This window comes from Spermophilus citellus (genome assembly GCF_964194105.1).
Source record: "Spermophilus citellus genome assembly, chromosome: 11".
In the NCBI taxonomy this organism is placed as follows: domain Eukaryota; kingdom Metazoa; phylum Chordata; class Mammalia; order Rodentia; family Sciuridae; genus Spermophilus; species Spermophilus citellus.
This window is the reverse complement of record NC_138192.1, coordinates 32,501,627-32,517,751: the sequence shown is the minus strand read 5'-3', so window position 1 is coordinate 32,517,751 and position 16,125 is coordinate 32,501,627. Positions and strand designations below refer to the sequence as shown.

At 37.1% G+C, this 16,125-nt stretch overlaps 1 protein-coding gene across 2 annotated transcripts in view; it reads right to left on the bottom strand.

Annotated features, from left to right (window-relative positions):
* The window catches only part of CNTNAP5 (contactin associated protein family member 5), a gene marked incomplete at both ends in the record, with an annotated part of 785,818 nt that overhangs the window by 47,457 nt on the left and 722,236 nt on the right, over nucleotides 1-16,125 (bottom strand). For both annotated transcript variants that reach the window (XM_081262143.1, XM_081262144.1), the window contains 2 exons: nucleotides 2,092-2,179; nucleotides 10,213-10,339. In XM_081262143.1, the coding sequence (XP_081118269.1) occupies nucleotides 2,092-2,179; nucleotides 10,213-10,339 (215 nt within the window). The remainder of the gene's footprint in view (nucleotides 1-2,091; nucleotides 2,180-10,212; nucleotides 10,340-16,125) is intronic.

Sequence of the window (16,125 nt, the reverse complement as noted above, 5' to 3'; positions counted from 1 at the left end):
GATTCAGGAAGCCTAACTCATCAAGTATTATGCTTAAAAACGTTAACAACCAGATTATAGAACTATAGAAGACCAAAGAAAATGAGGTGACCTTGAAAGTAGCTTAGTGTGGGTAGAGGTGGTCAGAGGACAAATTGACAGACATATCAGCAGTAGCGACTGAAACCAGGAGACAAGGGTAAAGTGGTATGTTTGTGAATGTTTAAAACTGGCTGTTCAGGGGGAAGAGACAGGCAGCATCTTGGTATGCAGTGTTCTGATTTCCACAGTATAAGCACCCCCCAGTATTGACAATACAAGGTACCAATGTACCATTGTGACATCACTAATTGCAGAGCTGGAGAAAGATGTGTGTTATGTGCCTAATGTGAGCCAGGACTGTCTCCATCACAGCTCTGAACACTTTCTCAACATCTGAGGAAAAAAAAAATCTCCTTCAGTGTTGAATTGTATGTTTAGCAAAATTATCTTCTGAGAATGAAGGTGATATAAAACGTTTTTTTTTTCTTTTCCAGATAAAATTGACAGTCAAGGAACCTTGACACAGGAAAGAGATAATTGAATGGATTTAGTTCAGAAAAAAGAAAATCAAATCTGGTAGAAAGTAAAAAGTTCTGAGACACAGGAAGGAATTGGAAATAAAAAGCTAGTGACAGTATTAGTAAATAAAAATATAAACAGTATCTACAGAAAATATAATAATTAGGAGGGGAAATAGAATAAGAAACAAACAACAGTATATCCAGAATTTGCTTACTATTGATTGGTTCATTTAGCTGTCACTTGGGAAACTAGAATCGATGTTTTCTAGACTTAATACACTTAAGTTTCTGGATCCAAATTTTGTCCTGGAAATTATATACTCTTTCTCAGTTTAGAAGGCCAGTGAAATAGGAATCATTTCCCTTCTTTATCAATTCTTTCACTGTTGAGCAGTTATGGTAGAATGGGGCACACTCTGCAGCCATTTTTCCAAGACCTCCTGTCTCTTGCAAGTTGATATGCTGTACTGTAGCCACTGTGGCTTCTGGACTCTTGCTCACAACAGTAGGTAATAAACAACTCCCTATAGCTCTGTGTTACTCCAATCAGAACTGCTAAGGAGTCATTCCAAAAGGGCCTCAGAAAAATCCACACTAAATTCCAACACAATTTCATAAGAAGCAAGTTTCTTGTGTTAAGTTTATCCCCCCTTAAAATGCCTAAACTTATCAGTGTTTTCTGCACTGCATTATGACTGATAGAGTAACAAAGAGCATGAGAGAAAAATTGGCCAATAGAATATAAAGAGGCAGAAAAAGCTCCCACTATACTAGTAACCACAAAACATGAAAGGACCAGCACTTGCCAATATAAAAAGCAGAGATGGCGAGATGGATTTAAAAATCAAAATCACCCCAAATATTATTCATCAGGTCATATACAGGACTTAAAGAAAAAGAAAAGTTGAAAGGAAAAGACAATAAAAGACAATAACCAGGCAAACAATAACCAAAGAAAAGCTATAATACCTGTTATTAATAGACAAAATAAATTTAATCTCAAAAGACATAAGGTTAAAAGAGATAATAATCTCTCTATTTAAGTGTGATAAATGCTCAGTTCATCAAAAAGATATAAAAATTTCAACTTTGCATGTATGTACTAAATAACTTTATATAGAAAATGAAAATTCACAAAACTTGCAGTAGGAAAAAACCCACTATTATATTAGATCCCAATCCCTTTTCAATAGCCCAATTTCTTTAGCTCATGTCTTTAAGTAAAAGTCAAGGAAATCAAAGGAAAAAAAAAACTTAAGTGTAAACTTTCAAATAAAATTATTTAAAAAATAATGAAAAATTCTATTATCTTATTCAATTACTTTACCAATTTACTTCTTTCAAGTTTCTATAGAGGAGAAATAAATCCCAGTCTCCACTACTGTCATACATGCATCTTAGAATTTTCTGTATCAGAAATTTTAGTCCTAGATCTTTGATATAAAGGGAGCAAAAGCTCCAGATATGAATTGCTAAAATTCCAAATAAATATTATTTATTTATTAGTTTGACAAGTCACATTGCAAAGGTGCAGAGTAGAACAACAGACCTGTGACTTTACCCAGGACAAGTGACCTTATCGTCCTGAACTCCACTGCTGGGGAGAAGTTGTAAGTGAGCCGGAACTGCTGGTCCATCTGTTTGAAAACAAAAACAAAGGTCCATCAGCCAAGGTCCTCAGGAAAAGGGCATAAAAAACACTCATCTGAACTCCCCTAGGATCTTCTCTTGGGAGACATGAGAATGTTTTCACTAATTTCCCCATAATTCATGTAAAATATCCCTTTCTTCTTTGTGAAATATTGGTTTTCACAGACATCTTCTCCCCAGAAAATTTAGAGCTTTTGACAGGTATTTGTATTCCTTTTGAAGTTTTCTCACCAAATTCTTTGCTATAAACAAGTAAAGAAAGCTGCTGAGGAACTTCCTGTACAGTATTAACACTGAATGGGAACGGGCAGTCATTTCCTATTGCTCTCTACTTTTCCCCTTTTTCCTTAGGGCCACCAATGGTCTCCTTTCTGCCCTAATTCTGACCTGGTCTCATCCAGGTGTGAATTGAGGGATGTCCTGGGAAAGGACTGGAGTTTGACAAAACATTTTGGCTGCAGGAGGAGAGGCTAACTGAGCAGATGCCAGGGACATAATTGGAAGATCACCCTTCCTTTGCAGGACTGAGCAAAAGTCACTTCTGAGGTTTGCTAGGACTGCATTTCTAGGGTATTTAGGAATGCTTCCTTGCCTCAATTGCTAATTCCAGGGCCACCTGTTTGTTCCCCTCCTCCTGGTTCCTAGGCAGCACTCCCCATCCATTGCCACACTTTTTTTGGACTAGTCAAGACCAACCTGTTTCTTCCAGACTCTACTCTTATGTCCATATAATGCTACCCATAGAAAGACTCCTTGTTATCTTGTAGGTCACCTGTAAAAAGAGAAGACTAAGAATCTCCTGGGCTATGTGACTGCCTTTGCACAGCTCGGGGAGCAGTATACATGTCTACTCACAGTGATTCTTCTCTGTAACTTCTTAGTCCTGAGGCAGTTTCTGCCAATTACTGGCTACGAGCTACGGTACATGATCATATGCTTTATTACCATTTTGTGAATGAAATTGCTCTGTAAAAATATTCGCAATTTAGCAAACAATGGTATGTATGAGACATGATAATGCATACTTCCAAATTATTTCTCTTTGGAATACTATGAATTAGCTATTATTATCTCCATGTTACAGATGGAGAGATTGATGTCACAGAGATCAATGACTTGACCATCTTTAAGAGGGCCACCCAACATATGATATCATCTCTAGTTGACTTGTCATACCTCAATAAATATTTGAAATATTTGTAAATGAACACTGTATCCATTTCTGAATCTCTAGTGTACACTTTGAACAAATAATTGAAATCTATTGTATGCCAGACTATAGGGACCCCATAAATCCACCTCATCCAGAATGTTTTTGTGGATTGGTAAGATTAGCTGCCTTCTTTTCCATTCTTATCATGACTTTTTCTATTTCTAGCCTTGCATTTAATATATTGCAGTATAATGATTTTGCTCTCTCTCTCTCTCAGTCTCCCTACACTAACTTACTGGCTCTTTGGAGGGGTCAGATCCCATGTATCCACATGTATTTTGTAGGTCATAGCACAGCAATTGGCAAAGTTTGCAGCATTACACAGAACATCCTGTATTACTTCCTCTTCTAGCCGGTGGGCTATGAAGTTTATCATAAAACAAGAGTATCTCTATTGCCCCCCATACCTTTAGCTACAACACAAGGTATTCAGTACTCTTGGTCCCCATCCTTCATCTGTTTAATGCTCATGGGTTTGGCTTCAGCTCTTGACCCAGAGGATTTTTCTTCCTATCCTAATGTAGCGTTTTTTCCTGCCTCTTTTTAATTTTTTTTGGGGGGGCTCCCCTTTCTACTAGGACAGGAAATCAGGTAGCAGAACGGCTAAAGTAAACCACAATGTCCTGCCACTTAATGGGTAATAGCAGGATTTTCAGAACTGTAGGCTGAGTTGAGATTCCTCTGGTGTCTGCTCTTCACCTCCTCACCAGGCCCCAGAGGGCTAGTATCTATAAGCAATTCCAGGGACAATGACCCTCTGCTCAAATGCCACACATGGAAGAGCCAATTGTTCAAGTACCAGAGTCATTCCTGTCCTACTGTTTTTCTGCCTGCTCCTTAGCACTTTAACCAGATGACGAATGAAGGAGAGAAGTGGGTAAGTGATACTCAAAGAGGCTTTTAGTGAAATGAGTGTCTGTAAAAGGTGGGAGAGGAAGTGGGCTGACTCAAAGCATTCTTCGCATTACTAATGCACTGTGAATGCCTTGGGGGATGGTTCCCATCTTGGCATAGAGGAAGGGCACCTGTACGTTGGTACTGTGTGTTAGTCAGCTTTCTGTTACTGTGACCAAAATACCTGAGAAGAATAACTTGGATGAGAAAAATTTTGTTTTGGCTCACAGTTTCATAGGTTCAGTATATGGTTGGCTAGTTCCAAGGCAGAAGCATTGTGGAGGAAGACAGAGGAAAGCTGTCAGTTCATGGCAGCCAACAAGGAGAGAGTGGAAAGTGCCAGGGAGAGACACAGTTGAAGCCACATCTCTAGTGACCTACTTCCTCCATCCATGTCCCACCTGCATATATTCATCTCCCAGTTGTCCATTCAACTACCAATGCATTAACCCAGCAAAGAGATCAATTCACTTGTGATATCAGCGCCCCCATTTTTGCCTAAAACCTACAATGTGGATCCTGCTTAAAAAACCATGAACTTTGGCAGAGGATATTCCAGATTCAAACCATAATACTGGTTGAGGTATTGGGTTACCTATCCAAGAAAAAGTAAATGCAAAGGGCGAAAGTAAAATAAAAGGGGGGGAGAGTGTACACAAATATTTCTTTATAAGACTCCAGTATCTATGATAAGGACTAAGAAATTTTGAGTTAATGGGAAATGCATCATTTTTGTCATACTTCCTTATGTCTATTTTATTATTTAGTATTATTTTGCTCTGTATTTACAATAGGCAAAGTACCATAGTCTTTTAAACCTAGAGTTTAAAGTTTTCAATGTAACTTAGAGAGGCTCCACCAATCTCAGAACCAACCAAGAACACTCAGTGACCTTGTCAAGTCATTAAATAAATGGGAAAAGGAGGATAATGGAAAAAATCTTTTTTTGAGCAAGCTGTAGATGCCAGGCTATATGTGTGGTCCTTGAGATTCATTTTTTTCCATATAATCTTTACAAGAACTGACTCAGCCTGGTTGCATTCATCCTTATATATAGAGAGAAGACGGATACAGTTGTAGACATACACATATAAGTAGACTCAAGGTCAGAAAGATGAGTAACTTGTCTAAGTTCACAGAGTACAATGTTAGAGCATGAATTCACACTTGAGCCTGTGTCCCTCTAGGGTTGCTTCTTAACCTCAGGATCTTCATCTCTCAAAGGAATGAATTAAAGAGTTAGTTTTAAAACAATGCTCCATCCTTTGTGTTCTGTTGACCTTTGGTGAAACTGACCTCATCTGTAAAATATTATCAGTACATTTTAAATAATGGCACTAAAGTTCACCTTCACCATCAGGGCATGGGGTGGGATTTGCATCTGAGCCTTAAAATAGGGAGCCTTAAAATATTCTAGACAGGGATAGGGACAGAGCCAATAATAAAGTGTTTGCCTAGCATGTATGAAATCCTAGCACTGCCCAGACCTAACAAACAAACAAACAAACAAAAATAAATAGCCAATTCCGAGTCTCAATATCATTGCCAAGAGTTCTTGTTCTTGGTGGCAAGCCCGGGTCCCATGCTTTCCTTCCTATGGTCATAAAGAACATAGTAGATGAGACAAAGAGCAAGTCAAGGTGAGGTATTTTGGGGGAATCTAATCTAGCTGGCTGCCTATGGTAATAGCTGTCCCCTTTTCTCTAGCAGGTTTTGAGTAGTACATGAGACCTCCTCCACAGGATTGGGAGTGGGGCAGGGGATATAATGCTTCTCTACGTATTCACTAAAGGGCTTATTCTAGTGGGTAGAACAGGAAGAGCTCTAGAATGGGTGAGGGAGATAAGAGTGACAGGGACATATGTGTGTTATGGTTCTATGCCATTAGAATTACTTAAAAGCAAAAGTCTTTTCCTCTACTTCTTTATGCTACCTCAGTACTTTGAAAATAATGTGTTTTCATCTAATATGTGCTTCTTAATGAGTACAAATTATTTAGATGGAAGAGGGAATGAAATGAATCTCTCATCATCATATCTGTATTTGTGGAAAAGGAAAAAGAGAATATAAAGGAGGATAAAATGGACCTATGTTCAAATGTTCAAGAGAACACCCCCTACTTTTTCAATGGGGATCTCAGTCAAAAAAAAAAGTCAGAAGTCAACATTACTATTCCTTTCTTAACCCAGTTTGTTCCCAATCCAAAACTGCTCGGAGATTTTCCCTCTACTTATTTCAGGAGTAAATACTAGGAGTAAATCAATTAAATTCTGATAACTCTGGATTTACTTGTACCATATACTTGGCAATTAGTTTTTTTTTTAATTTTTTATTCTAATTTGTTATATATGACAGCAGAATGTATTACAGCTCATATTACACATATAGAACACAATTTTTTATATCTCTGGTCATATACAAGGTATATTCACACCATTCGTGTCTTCATACTTGTACTTAGGGTAATGATGTCCATTTCATTCCACCATCTTTCCTATCTCCATGTCCCCTCTCTTCCCCTCCCACCCCTATTCCTTATCTAGAGTTTGTTTAATCCTCCTTTGCTCCTCCTCCCAACCCCACTATGAATCAGCTTCCTTATATCAGAGAAAACATTCAGCATTTGTTTTGTTGATATTGGCTTACTTCACTTAGCATTATATTCTCCAACTCCATCCAATTACCTACAAATGCCATTATTTTATTCCCTTTTATTGCTGAGTAATATTTCATTGTGTATATATGCCACATTTTCTTTATCCATTCATCTACTGAAGGGCATTTAGGTTTGTTCCACAGTTTAGATATTGTGAATTGTGCTGCAATAAACATTGATATGGCTGTGTCCCTGTAGTATGATGTTTTTAAGTTGTTTGGGTATACACTGCCAAGGACTAGAATAGCTAGGTCAAAAGGTGGTTTCATTCCCAAATTTCCAAGGAATCTTCAAACTGCTTTCCACATTGGCTGCACCATTTGGGGCTATTATTCTTGAACTTCCATTTACTTCAGATAATTAATAGTCATTCTTTTCCTATATTCTACAGACAATAGTTCACCCAATATTACCAACACTATTTCCATGAACTTTCTCAGATCTTTCTCTCCATGGCTCCCATGATCTTTTCCTGACTGGTCTCTGATTTATGTGTCCACACTCCCAAATATGTCCATATTTCTATCCAATGATCACAGGGAAGCCATGAAAGTGGAAATTTGGCCATGCTATTCCCATTCATAAAATCCAGTGGTTTCCCTTCCCTTCAAGATAAGGTCAATTCAATCTCCTTCACATGGGACCTTTCTTCAGTCCTGCAAAATTCATCCATGTATTTCACAAATATTTATTTAGAACTTTCATATGTCAAGCACTGCTTGGTAATGTTGGTTTTTTTTTTTTTTGATAATGACAGCATATAAAAATCCCCATTTTTATGAAACTTACATTTTATAGGAAAAGAGACCAGAGAGAAAGTTCTACAAGTAGGTAAATTCCATTGTGTATGTTGGATAGCATTAGGTGATAAGAGAAAACAGTTAAAGCTGGCTAGGATAGTAGAGAGCTTAAGGTTAAAGTCAAAGAGACAGGTTTCAATCTGCCAGAAATGGAGCTAGGTATGCAGTTGGGATTAATTCATCAGCATAGACATGACATTTTTAAAATGGGAAATTGAATGAGATGAGCTGAGGAGTAAGTGTAACGACAAAACAGAATGAATCTGAAAATAAGTCCTGTTGTGCTCTAGCGGATAGATTTTGAACAGATGGGGGAAAACCGATGAGAAACAAGAATGAACAACAGAGGCAGAACAGGCAAGAGGGGTATCCTTCAAGCAATTGAGAGCTCAGTTAAGTCCCAAGGGTGGAGAGAAATCATTGTGTCAACGGTACTGAGAGGAAAAGTAAAAATTCATGCTCACTGGGTTCTGCAGGATAAGGCCATTGGTGATTTGAGAAGTACAATTTTGGTGCAGCACAGGGGAGAAATCTCATTTGTGTGGGTTTAAGGAAAAGGAATGGATAATTTGAAAGCTAAGTATATAAGCAACGTTTCTTTTTTTTTCTTTTTTTTTTTAAAGAGAGAGTGAGAGAGGAGAGAGAGAGAGAGAGAATTTTTAATATTTATTTTTTAGTTCTCGGCGGACACAACATCTTTGTTGGTATGTGGTGCTGAGGATCGAACCCGGGCCGCACGCATGCCAGACAAGCGCGCTACCGCCTGAGCCACATTCCCAGCCCTAAGCAACATTTCTAAAAAAAAAATTTGGGCAATAAAATAAGAGAAAAAAATGGGACAGTCTATGAAATCAGGTATGAGATATTTCTTCCATTGACACAGAAAGATTTTTGTTTGATTGTTTATTTTGTTTTGGTTGTTAATGCATGTGATAATTGCCTGTGTTATGCTTTGGGGAGCCATCTAATAGAGCTGGAAAAATAGTAAAAAGGTATAGAAAGAGAACAGAATGCTAAAGTGAGTTTTGTGAGCAGGCTATGACATCTGTCCCACTGATAGCAGGTCAGACCTTCAATAGAATCATGAACCATTCAAATTCAGCAACAGGAAGGAGAGAGCAAAAGTCAGGTGCAAGTAGGTGCATAATATGCTACTGAAAGAGTATGGATATTCTCTCCTGAATGCTATATTGTTCAAAAAGAAGAAAGTAAAGTAGAGGAGATGAAATTGCAATTGTTATTATTATAAGGAGAAAGATTTTAAACTGGCCAGATATAAAAACAGGAGAATGGATAGATTAAAACAATATGGAGTGATTGTTAGATTTTAGGGCTCCTTTGAGGTTATTATTAGAAAACGGGATAGTCTAGACTCTGCCTCTTCTCTACTGAGACCTGCCCTCACCTAATGTCTGCCCTACATATAAAGATACGCTATGCTCTTTCAGACAGCTCTACTAGTACTCATGTGAACCCCCTTCCTGAGCCCTCCTCTCTCCCTACTCGAACTAGTCAATTGCTATTCAACTTTCAAGGCTTGTTTTTCTCCTAACTTCCACTAGGAGGTGTTATGGTTTGGATGTGGTGTCCCTTAAAAGCTCATGTGTGAGACAGTCAGTGCAAGAAGCTTTGGAGGAGAAGTGACTAGTTTGTAGCCTTAATGTGATCAGTGAATTGATCCCTGATGGGATTAACTGGGTGGTGACTGAAGGAGGTGGGGTGTGGCCGGAGGAAGTGGTTCATTGGGAGCATGGCTAAGGGGTACATATTTTGTATATGGAGAGTAGAGTTTTCTCTCTGCTTCCTGATCATCCTGTGAGCTGAGTCCCTTTGCCACATCCTTTCACCATGATGTTCTGTTCCTCACCTTGAGCTCTGAGGAATAGAGCCTGCCACTTATGGACTAGGACCTCTGAAATTACCATGAGCTCCTAAATAAACCTTTCCTCTTCTACAGTCGTTCTGGTCAGATCTGTCAGTCACAGCAGCAAAACAGATGATTAAACAGGAGGTAAGTACTGATGCCTATTGTGACCTGAGCCCTCCTCTGTGCTCCTATGTCACCTGTGCTCACTTCCCCCATAGCTCTTGCCACATTTTATGAGTTCTCTTGACCTGTGTTCCCCACTATAATCTACTTGAGGTTATCAAATTCAAACAGATGTTAGAGTTACCTGCTGCTTACCCCTCTGGAATAGTTTCTAAGTACATAGATCTACATGTGAGGCTCAAGATTTCACATTGCTGACGTCATCCCAGGTCATGCTGATGGTAGCAGGAAGTGAGAGTACATCCTCTGAGAGCCACTCTGAGAGTTGGTCCAAGGCTGAGGCCAAGTGTGCTGGATTTTGCTATTCCCAGCACCTGGCTCTGCACTTGGCTTAGGTCAGAAGCTCAGAATAGCTTGATTGAGGAGCCACGGTGCCTTGGAAGAATAAAAAGAATGGAAGCAAATACCTGAATGGCAAGCTCTCTCCCCTCTCGGTTAATCTTCAGGTGGTGCATCTTTCTATTGGCAAAGTTCTCTACATCGATGGTGAATACATGTGTTTCTTCCTTGCCTAGCTGATAGCGAACCTGTAAACTTCCTTGAAAGAAAAAAATATATATATATATAAATTAGAATTAAGAATAGTAATTACAAAATGCAGAGCCATGATCAGACTGTCTTTTAACTGGTTATATCAATTTTCTAGGGACTCATGTTTCAATCTTTCCACAATTTGAACTTTTAAAATATATTACATGTATTCATCATGGTTCAAATAGCAAATTTAAAGCATGTGTGTATGGTGTGTTATCAGTAATTAAAAAGCCAGTTTGAAAACCAAACCAATCTTGAGCTTGATTTGTGATTAGATTGTAAGAAATTCTAGTAAGAGACAGTAAAGACCTCTTTTTACTCTGTTAATTTCTTAGAACTTCCTGTATCTCTTCATCCTTTTCGATTAAGAAAGAAGAGGAGAAGTCCTTAGGTTTCTCATCTGTTGATATATAATGCCTCTGATAATTGTACTGTGGTATGGTTAGGGTACAGTGACTAACTTTAACCCTTTGTGGCCCATGAGGACATTCAAATTTCACTAGAATAGTGTTTTTCAAATAACTGTTCATTATCCACCGGAGGTCAGGAAATCGATTTAATGCTTCTCAATCAATATCTCTTACAAAATGGAACAGAATTGAAAAAGAAATATGAGAGTCCCAAGAGACTTATTAAGGACAAGAAGGGAATTAGTTTCGCAAGGGAAGGAAGGAGAAAAAGAGAGAGGGAGGGATGGAGGGAGGGAGGAATAGGAAATAATACATCAAAATGCAAAATAATTACTATGGATCATATTTTAAAAAATCTGAAAATCATTCTGTATGAGAAAACTAATGTGGGGAAGAACAAACATTTGTAGAATGACTACTTTATCATAAATGATCTTTATTTTACCCTCTCTCCAAACATGATTGGTTAAAGTGGAATTTTCTGTTTTCCACTCTGAGGGTCTTAGGCTCTGGTGTAATTGGAGACCTTACAGACAGATGCCAAAAGCTCTTTTTCTAAACATAAATAGGGAAAGGAAACCTTGCAATCAAGGAACAGTGTTATAAGCTGTGGCCATTGGGCAGAAAAATACATTTACTCAAGTTTGGTCCAAGAAGCATTAAGGTGATTCTTCCTGATCCGTTTAGTCTGTCATGCTTCAGAAATATGGTTTGACTTTCTCACATTTTTCCTAAACTACCACCAGACAACAATGGCTCATAAGTAAACAATAGGTCCATGACTTATATTAGAGCTTACACAAGCAGTAGAATTTTCTTTTTCTTTCTCCCCCCGCCCCTCTCTCTTTTAAATATTTTTTTAATTCTCCTTCTGGAATTTCAGAGTGCATAAATGTGAAATGAAATTTTAAAGTAATCTAAAACTAAATGGAACAAAATGATTTAGGGCTATACCACCATCACCCAAGACAGTCAGTCAACAGGCAAAGCTTTATATAGCTAACTCTGTTTTTTCTGGCTTCTTCTAATTCTAAGAATCTGAGTGTTTTAATATTTAATTTGACCCAATAAAGAGAATCAGTGTGGGATAATTATGTGCTAGGCATGGTGATAAATACCGCATTCTTCAGGCTATTTGGACTCCCTTTCTATCCTACTGTTAGGGTAATTTATGCTTTCACAGGTATTATTTACATATTTTTCCATTTTAGAAATTACTTTCATTTTATACATCCTTACTGACATGAACTTCACAATCATTCCTCTTAGGTACCAGTAATCTCAACAGAGACAATCTCCCTAACAGTGTTCTCAAGCATCTCTAGTGTCCTAATTTGAGGTGAAAATGCTTCAACTAATTCTTCTACCATCCAGTATTTCTTATTTTCTTAGAAATTCTGATGAAATCCATGCCTCTCAAAGTACCCCAACACAATATTCTGAAACCACTCACTAACACATTTTTCCAGAATCCTAATAGAAGAAAATTCAATCCATAACTTTTCTGAATAAGTCCTATGTGAGGAAAGAGGGTGAGATGAGAAGGGCCCAGGATTGGGGTGAGGAATGAATTAATCACCTTCTGCAGCATCTTCTTTAGCTGCTTGGTCAGGAAGCTAAGAGTCTGCCCTCTGGAGATTTAGGAGGTCACTTAGCCTCCTGCCCAGCATTTCCAAGTCCCCTTGTCTCTGAAGAATCCTCAATCCCAAAACTAATACCCCTGTCCTTGGACCCTCCTCTGCCTCCTTACTTGCTTCATTTTCTACTTCCATCTTCTCCCTAGTGTTTCCCAGCCCTATGCACTTACACAGACTTGCACCAATGGTAAGCACTGCAATTTATAGTCCCATAGACAGTGGACAGAAGGAATGGGCTGTCTATAAACCTAATAAACACAAAAGTAAATTAACTGTCCTGACCAGGAGTGCATTAGAATTTTGTTAACACATTGTTACCAATGTTATCTCTTATTTGATCTCAATCTTTTTTAAAAATTTTCTTTTCTTAATATACATTAACACCACTACCATATAAAAGTCACCTGTTATTTTATAATGTGCATATGAGCAGAGATAAGATGTTCACGATCTGGAAATTAAAAATCAATCTGATTTGAGCTCCTGTTGGGTCCTTTTTTCCAAAAATGCTCTTGGAGTACATATGTTTATAATGGAATGAACTTTTATCAACAGTAAGTACCTCATAACAATTTTAAGTGGTTGTATTAATGTTAGTACACTCAAGTTATATCTAGCTGATTTTTCTTCTTTTTAAAATGTTTTCAGGCAAAATCCATATCATTTGTTTAGAACTAAACATAGATATAATCAATGCCACTTAAAAAAAAACAGGAATAGAAAATCTATATGTTTTTTTTTTTAAAAAGGACTTAAACATAATGATAAGTAATCTTCTTCAAAGGGAAGGTAGTCACATTCTGTTAAAATTTGTCTGAACTTTCTGGATGGAGCTACACTCCCTGGCTTAGTACACAAATTTCATCCCAGTTGGCTTTCCTGTTCAACATTCCACTTTCATTTGGAAGGTTGTTTGTTTTTATTTCTTGCTAAGACAACCACAATGTTTCACCAGTTCAGCAGCTCCTGAACCTGCCAGCATAATAGTAACTTTAAACAATGGACTTTCTTGAGAGCTTTACAATGGTCCTAACATTGCATATTGCAATTGTAGAATGTAACTGAAGAAATAGCTGCATAATTTTGTAACTCTGTAACTTTCATGAATACAAAGAATAATGCTTGAATAGTCTTTAATCTGATTAATGAAACATATATAATAAAGTTTGCTGGTATAATTCTTTAGACCTGCTTCTCCACCAGAGAGCAGCACTCCACCCAATCCCAGCTGTTTATTTCATAATTTGAGTTCATAAATCTTATTTCTTCCATTCTCCCATCATCCTTCACCAGAACCTGCTAGTTTGGCCATGCTGGTCATGGCACTTCACACCTTGAACTAAATATATATATATATATATATATATATATATATATATATATATATTTTTTTTTTTTTTTTTTTTCAACTCTTCACATTAGGAAATGGAATATCAGAGACCCTGAAGAGGGAAGGCAATCTTGAGAAAAAACTAAGCTAAAGACATCACACTTGCTATTTTCAAACTATATTGCAGAACAATAGTAATCAAACTAGCATGGTAGTAGTACTACAACAGACACATAGACCAATGGAACAGAATAAAAAAAAAGTAAAGCAGAGTTTCTTCAGATATTGTTCTTGGGAAAACTAGATATTCCCATAAAAAAGAATAAAATTGAATCGCACAAAATTTAACTTCAAGTGGACAAAAGACCTCAATGTAAATCTAAAATTGTACAATTAGAAGAGAACATGGAGGGAACACTCCTTCATAATGGTCTTGGCAATGATTTCTGAATATGACACCAAAGCATAGAAAACAAAAATAAAATTTAACAAGTAGAACTAAACCAAACTAAGAAGTTTCTGCACAGCAAATAAAACAATCAATAAAATTAAAAGGTGACCTACAAAATGGTAAAAATATTTGAATGTAATATATCAGATAATGGGCTAATATTCAGAATATATAAGGAACACATACACTTCAACAGCAAAAACAAATACTACCAGGTTAAAAACAACAACAACAACAACAACAACAACAACAACAAATGACCTAAATAGAGATTTTTCCAAAGAAGACATACAGATGAGCTGTATGAAGACATACAGATGTGAAAATGTATTTAACATCACTGTTCATCAGAGAAGCAAATGAAAACCACTATGGGTACCACCTAACACTTTTTGGATGTCTATAACCAAAAAGAAAAAAGATCAAGTATTGGCAAAGGTGTCAATAAAAGGGAATTCTTACACACTGTACAAGGGAATGTAGACTGGTACAGGCTTTATGAAAAATAGTGTGAATGTTTGTACAGAAATTAAAAATGGAGCCACCATGTGATCTGGCATTCCCGTTTCTGGATATATTTCCAAAAGGAATAAAACCAGCATCGCAAAGGGACAGCTATACTCCTGTGTTCATTTCAGCATGATTCAGTTAGCTCAAATTTTGGGGAAAAATATGTGTACATTGAGGAATAATAAATAAATAAAATGTAGTATATTGTATACATTGTGATATTATTGAATTATAAAAATGAAGGAAATCCTTCCATTTACAATATGCATGATCCTTTGGTAAAATTGTCCTAAGTAGAGTAAGCCAGATGGACACAGAAAGACATCATGGGATCCCACTTGTACATTTTTATATGGATTGCAAAGGTGGAACTCACAGAAGCAGAAGGAAGAATGATGGTTGCTAAGGGAAGAGAGTGAGGAAAATATGAAGATGACAAGTTTTGGAGATTAAATGTGCAGCATAGATGGCAATGGCTGTGTTAATTAATTTGATTCTGATAATCATGACACAATATGCATACATGAGAAGTTATCAATTTGTGCACCTTCAGTATATTCAGTCTTTGTCAAGTTAAATTTTAACAAAATGCTCTCAGATGATTTCAAATGTTTTAAAAGTTTAATATTCTTATACTTTTTTGGCAAAAGACACATTTTGTGCTTTAAAAAATGCTAACTCTGTGAAAGATAAAGTCATTTTCCTCTGCAAATGCAAACATTAAGGTTGTTCTCCATAGTTTCTATCTTGGGCAAGGTGAGGACAGATTGGAAAGAAAAGAATCAGCTATCCTAAAGAACATATTCTTAGCTATTTGAGAATTTCTCATGAATCAGTAACCACAAAGCGCTGAGCATTCCCAGATCCACTCAACTATGATGGTTTTCTAGGGCTCAATTCATTTCTTATTCAAAAACAACCTTGAAGACTCTCAGAGGAAGTAATAAGCAGGTACTAAATCCTCCAGCCTATGCAGCCTATAGGTTCTAGTTTACTTTATTCAGCCTTATTCTAAGCACTTTAATAAGGAACAATTATCTTCTTCTATTTCAGCACTTCTGTTTACGTTAGCACAAAATATCCCACAACCTGTCTTACCTTTAACTCAACAGACATTTGCATAGAAAAAGAGTCCCATTACTGCCAGGGAAGGCAGACCAATTACCACTTTTCCATGGCACTCTGTTCTGACCCACTTCCCTTTTGCCTGCTTCATGAAATAGCAGCTTTTTTTTTTCAATAAAAGAGAAAAATAGATTGAATTATACAATTAGGAATTTCTTTAATTTTTATTTTTCAGTTGACATACATAGGTAAATCTAAACAAGTTCCTCTGTTCAGGTCCATTCTTTAAATTTCGCTTTCATCTCTAGATAAGGCAAAGGGGAAAAGGGGAGGGAGGAGAAGGAAGGGGGGCATGGGGGTAGGAAAGACAGTGGAATGAGATG